The sequence below is a fragment of the Phyllobates terribilis genome, unplaced genomic scaffold, assembly GCF_046119375.1.
Source record: "Phyllobates terribilis strain yellow unplaced genomic scaffold, ASM4611937v1 Scaffold_2__4_contigs__length_985480577, whole genome shotgun sequence".
Taxonomy (NCBI): Eukaryota; Metazoa; Chordata; class Amphibia; order Anura; family Dendrobatidae; genus Phyllobates; species Phyllobates terribilis.
In genome coordinates, this window is record NW_027362762.1 from 669,418,728 (window position 1) to 669,426,908 (window position 8,181).

The window sequence follows — 8,181 nt, forward strand, 5'->3', positions numbered from 1 at the left end:
GGCGCATCCATAGGATGCGCCTATTCTGGCACTTAGCCTCGCTCTTCCCACTGCCCTGTAGCGGTGGCAGTGGGGTAATAGGGCTGGGGTTGATGTCAGCTTATAATGCCTGCTGACATCAAGCCCAGGTTAGTAATGGAGAGGCGTCTATAAGACACCCCCATGACTAACCCCATAGTCAAAGTTAAAAAAAAAAACACAAACACCCAGAATAAAGTCCTTTAATTGAAATAAACACACAATTTTTTAATGTTCTAAATTAAACCATACTTACCATCACGCCCATTCCAGCTGAAGCCAATGTCTTCTGCAATAAAAGTAAAATAATAAACCAACATCATCCTTACTTTTCCATGGTTCCCACGACAGCTTCAGCTCTGCTACATTGACATGACAGGCTGGATCGCAACAGAACTCTGCCTTCCAGCTTGCCATGCCGCACACACTGAGAAGCGCAGACATGCTTGCGCTCCTCAGTGTCTCGCTGTGACGGCATAAAGATGAGCCGAGGTCATGTCCAATGAACTCAGCTCACCTCATGCACGTCACTGACAGCGTGGGAAAATTCTTACGCGCTCAGCGCTTCAGCAGGAGAATTCTCTCACACTCACTGCAAGCGCAGGGGAATTTTCCCACGCTGTTAGTGACGTGCATGAAGTGAGCTCATGTCCAATGAACTCAGCTCAACTCATGCACGTCACTGACAGCATGGGAAAATTCTCCTGCGCTCAGCGCTTGAGCAGGAGAATTTTCCCACGCTGTCAGTGATGTGAATGAGGTGAGCTGAGTTCATTGGACATGAACTCGGCTCATCTGGATGCTGTCACAGCCAGACACTGAGGAGCGCAAGCATGCCTGCGCTTCTCAGTCTCTGCGGCATGGCAAGCTGGATGGCAGCTTTCGGCTGCGATCCAGCCTGTCATGTGAATGTAGCAGAGCTGGAGCCGTCGTGGGAACCATGGAAAGGTAAGGATGATGTTGCTTTATTATTTTACTTTTATTGCAGGAGATCGTTGGCTTCAGCTGGAATGGGCGTGATGGTAAGTATGGTTTAATTTAGAACAATAAAAAATTGTGTCTTTATTTCAATTAAAGGACTTTATTCTGGGTGTTTGTGTTTTTTTATAACTTTGACTATGGGGTTAGTAATGGGGGTGTATTATAGACGCCTCTCCATTACTAACCTGGGCTTCATGTCAGCTGGCATTATAAGCTGACATCAACCCCAGCCCTATTACCCCACTGCCACCGCTACAGGGCAGTGGGAAGAGCGAGGCTAAGTGCCAGAATTGGCACCTCCTATGGATGCGCCATTTCTGGGGCGGCTGACGGCTGGTGTTTCTAGCCTGGGAGGGGGCCAATATTCATGGCACCCTTCCTGGGCTATTAATATCAGCCCCCAGCTGTCTGCCTAGCCTTTGCTAGCTATTAAAATAGGGGGGACCCCACGTCATTTTTTTGGGGGTCCCCCCATTTTAATAGCTAGTAAAGGCTAGGTATTCAGCTGGGGGCTGATATTAGTAGCCTGGGAAGCTCCGTGGGTATTACCCCTTTCCCAGGCTTCAAACATCTGCCCCAGCCCTCTGCTTAACCTCCGCTAGAGACTAAAATTACGGGGAATCCCACGCCAATTTTTTTTTTAATAAATCCTTTATTTTAACACTAAATGACAAGTACAGTAATCAACACTATCACTGTACTTCTTATATATGTGACTGACATGTTCCTATCTATCTAATCTATGTGTGATTCTCTATTCTGTCTATTCTAAATTGTCGGGTACCGCTGCTGAATTGCCGGCCGGCTTTTTTAAAGAGACGGTGCATGAACACACTGTTATTTTTTAAAATAAATCCTTTACACTAAATGACAAGTACAGTAAGCAACACTGTCACTGTACTTCTTATATATGTGACTGACATGTTTCTATCTATCTAATCTATGTGTGATGTTCTTTCTGTTCTAAATTGTCGGGTACCGGTGTATGCCGCTGCTGAATTGCCGGCTTTTCATGTAATAAATTCTACATTATTCTTAGTAGTTTTCCTTCATGTAGAATTAACCTACAAGGAAAGAAAGGGTTTATTTTTATTCCGATATTTCTGTCCCATTGACTTGCATTGGTTTCCGGTATCCGAATCGGCGATATCCGATATTTTTTGGGTATCGGTCCGATCCAATCCGATCCGATATTTCCCGATATCGGAAGGTATCGCTCAACACTACTTATTAGTAGAATTGGGAAAATTTATTGTTGTGGAAACTAATTATACTCAAATTCTACAAAAACCAGAATTGTGCAAAATATAGATTGTTCTTAAATTACTCCACAGGAAATTTGCAGAATGGTGACCAGAGGCCACCATTTTGCTGAGCAGTAGAACAAAATATACTCACATCATAGCTCACCTTTCCACCCACCTTGGTGCATCCTGTATGCTGTTTGCTTCTCCACTCCACATTTCTGGCCCAGTGCTCACTTTGCACTTTGAACTACGAGGCCTGCCTGTTGCTTGAATTGCTGGCCTAGCGTGGCCTGAGCCTTGTATAACACTGGGTATGCCATTCATGATTTTATTTTTGGAAAAAGGGCACCTCAGTATGGCCTAATAAGAGAAAAGAGGCCTAGATTATTTTGGAATTACAATTTAATTGCAGTAAATTTTGATTTGTCCATTGTCAGACAGGGTCATATTTGCAATAGAGACCTTCATCTTGGAAAGTAGGTGCGAGGGACAGTATGGGCCTGTGAGCTTTCAAATGCCAGGGTTAGGTTTCAGTGAAAGTGCAGCACTGATCATCATATTCCTCAATTAACACATTCTTTTCTGTCAGACTGATCATTAATCATATTTCAGCATCTTTTTATATTATACAACATATTATTAGTTCTTGGCTGAACTGCAAGAGATCATCCACCACCCATATACATCCACTATCCATATAGATCCAGTATCCATATACACCTTAATCCACTTCATTTTCATGTACTCAGACTTTCTCTTCACATACTTAAACCATTTTTAGGTATTCCCACTTTCTTTATCAGCTCATACAGGTGATCACACAAAACAACTCAGTCACAGACACAATAATCATAGTACAGTTCTTGGATAAAAATGAGCTCACACCTCATTTAGGATGAGATGGACAACAAGAGGAACAGACACTGTCAGAAAGAAGCAAAGGTCTTACTTAGCTGGATTTTTCCCTTTCCCTTCATTTTTCCTTATTGTCCATGTGTATCAGTAATTCTACTTTCCTTCACTTTCCATGAACTTCATCTGTTACTCCACAACATTTCATTTTTCTATCATACAAATTTTTGCCATCCATTAAAATTAAATTATTCATGCAGTTCTTATATGTGTGGTCATGGTCACATCTCTGTTACACATACTTTTTATCGTTTTCCTCATTTCTGTTTCTCCTCCTTCTCCCCCATGCTTCTAGCTCTGACTCAAAGCATGTTACCAGCTTCTACCGTTTCGCTTTTCAGTTCGCAACACCTGTGTGTCCAGAGTAGCCTGAGATGGCAATTATACCCTTTTGAGCCATTTATCAATGTTCACAAAGTCTTTGACAATATCCTTCGTCAATGCAGGCCATTGATTTTGAGCCTGTTTGCTCCCTTTGGATCTCATAATCAGTTCTACAGTTCCATACTTGTCCTGAGCACATCCACAAGCCCCTTCTGCAGAGTGGGAGAAAGGAGAGGATTCTACTTAACCTGACCAATCCCTGGGTTTTCTATAGTGCACTATTGAACCATGCACTCAGTGTCACAAAATCACAATCCCACCCAACATACTGACACTGAATGATCAGTAAAGTTTCTAATGTCCTTTCTGTGATCCAAAGTCTGTTGTCTTCTGAACAAATATCGACTACTTCTTCACCAATTTCTGTTGTCAACTAGTTTTACTGAATCCAAACACACATTTGTACATTTACACTTGACACAAAACATCTCCCAACAAAATATCCATTTTCCATGCAAAAAAATAAAAATTGAGCGAGGGGTTATCCCTCAGAGTGGCAAACAGATGGCAGCGAAATTCATTGCAGGCTATATGAAAGTGGCAATTTAATCTTATTACTCAAAGTACTTCTGGTCCTAAGGTCCAATATATATCCTCAACCCTTTTAAGATTCCCATCACACAATTCAGTTTAATTCATTACTTAGACAGCACAGAACACCACCTGACTCCAAGCATTCACAGAGAGCTGCAGAGGACCTTTTTCAGACATTGGGTGAGAGTGGGTATCCATCACTTCAAATTATCCCCTGTGTGGAGACCATATGGCAATTCACTAGGAGATCAAGATAACTTGGCGTTGTGTTCTGAATTAATCCTTATAGTACCTCTAGCTTCACATTGATGGTCTCACAACTTCAGATAGCTGTTAACATAAAATGCACATAAATCCATATGATCAAAAGACATATAAAGCACTTGAAATATGCAAGGAGGGAATGAGCTAGATCCCTGAGCACTGAAATTCTCCTATCCCACAGCTGCAACAATAGAGAGGAAAAAGAGAAAACTTAAAATGATACTCACTGCATGGTCTTTGTTTCCTCTGTCTTCTGAAGTCTACAACTTGGTCAGTTAAGAGTCAGTCAGCTGGATATCTCGGTGGGACCTCCAAACACTGTCAGAGTAGCAATATTTGTATTTCAGCAGTCTCATCCTTTTATAAGGGAGCAAGCGCAACCACAGAGAATAACACTCACACACATAGAAGTCAGGTAAATGTAGAAGGGATTCTCCAAGCTTTATTTAGTTGCAAGCTAAATACATAATGTGCAAATTCAAAGAAGAAATGTTAAATACTGAAACTACTATTTTATCTATGAGATACAAGCATGCCTCCAGACAAAATTCAATTTATTGTTGCATATAAATATATTTTGCATGTAAATATAGCCTTTGGTATCAAGAATTTCAAAAAATAATATTCTGTGAATTATGCCAAGAAAGATTATAGTCTGGGTGTCGTTCAACGAAAATCTCTACACTTAAACACTTAATAAAAGAAAATATAACATAATTAGCTGAAAGGATACAAAAGGAAGAATAAGGTCTTAAAAAATGGCAAGCACTCTAATAATATCATATGACTTCTGCAGCCAATCAGATTGACAGCCTTCACTGTTTGTGTCACATGATGGCCAGGGGTCACAGCTCTGAAATTGGAGCAATGGTTCTGGTTCGGTAAGTAAGTTAATTGATTTTTTAACTTTATTCTGCAGATTGAATTTGTTAATAAGAGATTAGTCAGTAGTAAATGACCAATTTCCTTTGTAAAATGGCTATAACCATAAGAATAGAATTTAAGTTTTGCAATAACTATTTGCTTACAAGTCATTTAGTTATTCCTTTCCACAATATTTTGATCCTTCCATGATAGCAAATTTCTCATTTGAAAAGATTTGGGACACAGCTTGAGTTTAGGATTGCTACAGATAATTACAATAGGACTGAAGGCTGAATAGAAGCAAGCTAAAACTATCCTGGCGTCATTCATGTTGGCTGTCACATTGGTCAATGTCAAAGTGTAGATCCACATGAAGTTATCAAGTCCAAAAAGTACTACATACAAAATAACGAGTATGATGACAGCTCTGGAAGCTTTGTATTCTACAGTACTTCCCCGGGCTTTGTCTGAGCTGTGAATCCCTTTTATTGATCTTTCATGGTGTACTAATCGGTACACAATGTAACTGCTTGCTATTGCCATCAATCCTACAAACAAAAAGTCTCTAAATGCAAATATTGCTCCATTAATAATATAGGCATCATAAGACTGGAAGTCCATATCACAATAAATTAAGTGTAGTGTATAAATAGAGGTTGTAGCATTGTAGTTAGACTGTGCATACTTAATAGCAGAGTAATGTATAACTAGATTGCAGCACAAAATAGTTAGAATAATTGTCAGAACATTTTGTGTCATTTTCTGCTTTAAATATAGCCAGGGTTTGGATGTGGGGGCGATAAGGATACATTGATGACAGCTGAGGAGGCTGGTGATGCAGATAGACATGGCTCTGCTCACTCTGAATGAATATAGGAAAATCTGGCATCTTGTGTCATCCATTAGGTTTTTGATGCCTAAAGCAGAAAGGTACTGGGGGATGATCCGAGATATTACAATAAGGAGATTCATGAAAACCAAAGTCATGAGAATTATGTTCGCTGCTAAAAGTTTCTTCTCGTTAATTCTGATGAAGGTAAACTTTAATAAAATATAGAGATTTCCCGGAATTCCAATCAATATCATCATGAAAAAGCCAAAGGCTTTAAGGACAAATTGAATATCCAACATCTGTAATTTTTTAATAAAAAGTCTTGTTAACATTGTTGACAAATATTGATTTCTATTGTAGTCTTCTTCTAAATACACTAAATACTCTAAATGATTAGATTTGTTTTTTCTGTCTTTTTACATTTACATAAACAATTACTATTTACTTACCTAATTAACTACTTACCTACTGCAGGGTACTTTCTCATTGTCAATGTCAACCAAATAGCCTATGCTATTTACATGTCCTATTACAATTTACTTACCTACTTACTTACTCCATAATATTTGCTCATTGCTTATATCCTAGGTTTTGTCTGTTAATGACCAGTGTGAATGTGCAACTACACAATACACTTACACCATTTCTTCAAGTTTGCCTTTTTACCTTAAAAAATACTTCCCTAGTACTGAGCAAAGTACCATAAAAGCAGATTATGCCACAGTTACAGGGACCCTTATGAAAATCAGTTATTCTGTTTTAACAAGTTACAAAAACCTGCATTGGATGAGGTGTTGCAATGTTAGAAAGCAAAGCAGTTGAAAATAGATGTGATTATTGATTAATAATATAATGGCATCATCAAGTAGAGCCCTATTCTTGTCTGTGCAATGGTGCACATACATTTTATGGTAGCCATTGCTGAATTATTACAAGAGAAGAAAAGTAAAGGTAAGAAAGCTTAATATCAGACAAGGCAGCTTTCAAAAACGATGAAACCGCTATTTTGACCTGCACTTCCAAAGTAAGTACACAGCATCATCAGTTGCTGCCAATAGCTGCCAGAGAGCAAGCCTACACTAGACAGGAGCCTGGAATACACCTGCAATAATACCTGCACAATGTCTCATTGTCTTTATTTTATAATCTCAGCATGAACACAAATACGCTCATATTGCTATACCAAGAAGTTTGCTATAGAAAAACCTCATTCATAATGAGATGAATGGACTTATCCAGGGAGAATCAAGTTTAATCCGAATTTCCAAAAATTCGCAGTTCCACACAAATTTCAAACACTCTGCGATTTAATTAGTGAAGATCGTAAAAATAATGCCAGGTGCCAATTTACATACTGATGAATATTGTGCTATTGGCATTATGCACGACTGTGTGGGCTTCTCCATAATGACCTGCAGCAATCAGTTGACATGGTCTAGCCCAGCCAAACAGGGGAGCTGTATCACAGCCAGTATAAAAGATATGGGCTGATCAACAAACCATATTTTATGCTTGAACTGTGTAAGGAAAGGGGCTCACAGCACACAGCTTAGGGATAATAAAAGATCTAAAGTGATTGTAGTTAGTGATGAGCGTTGTTCTACTCGAACTGTTCGCCAATCTCAAATTCGAGCTGTTTTGGGCGGTGTTCGAGCCGTTCGGCGAACACGAACTATTTGAGAAAAATTCGGCTGTTCGAGGTTATGTTCGATAACTGTTCGTGCACCAAAATCATAACTGGATTTTTTCTCAGTAATGATGAAAATTAATGTTAATACGCAGTTTGAGTGTACAGCGGGGTGGGGGGAGGGGCAGGGGATGGATCTCTGCAGGAACAATGAAGATCTCCATTTTTTTTTCTCTTTCCCGCATTTGCAGTGGGGAGGTGCAATCTGTCAGCCTATCAGCAGCGCACACACGGAGCGAAGTGCTTTTTTTCACACAAGCAAGGGCATATGTCATTGGCAGTGTATGTCACATGTCCTTGCCCTATAAGACCAAGCCATTTTCCCCATCGCCACCATTTTCTCACTGCTGCAGCTGCGTGTTAGACGGCACCGCTGTTGCTGTGTGCGCTATACCTTGTTAATTTCAAGCGAATTTTCGCACAAATATACAGATAGCTTGGGAGTAGGGAATAGTTGT

At 39.7% G+C, this 8,181-nt stretch overlaps 1 protein-coding gene across 1 annotated transcript; it reads right to left on the bottom strand.

Moving 5' to 3' along the window:
- Positions 1–5,375: 5,375 nt before the first annotated feature.
- On the bottom strand, positions 5,376–6,335 carry LOC141246891 (olfactory receptor class A-like protein 1). The gene has a single exon (XM_073669166.1). It carries the CDS (start codon positions 6,333–6,335, stop codon positions 5,376–5,378), a length of 960 nt encoding a protein of 319 aa, XP_073525267.1.
- Positions 6,336–8,181: the final 1,846 nt, after the last annotated feature.

Coding starts and splice junctions, on each gene's coding strand:
- LOC141246891 (XM_073669166.1), bottom strand. CDS start 6,335: ATGTTGGATATTCAATTTGTCCTTAAAGCCTTTGGCTTTTTCATGATG.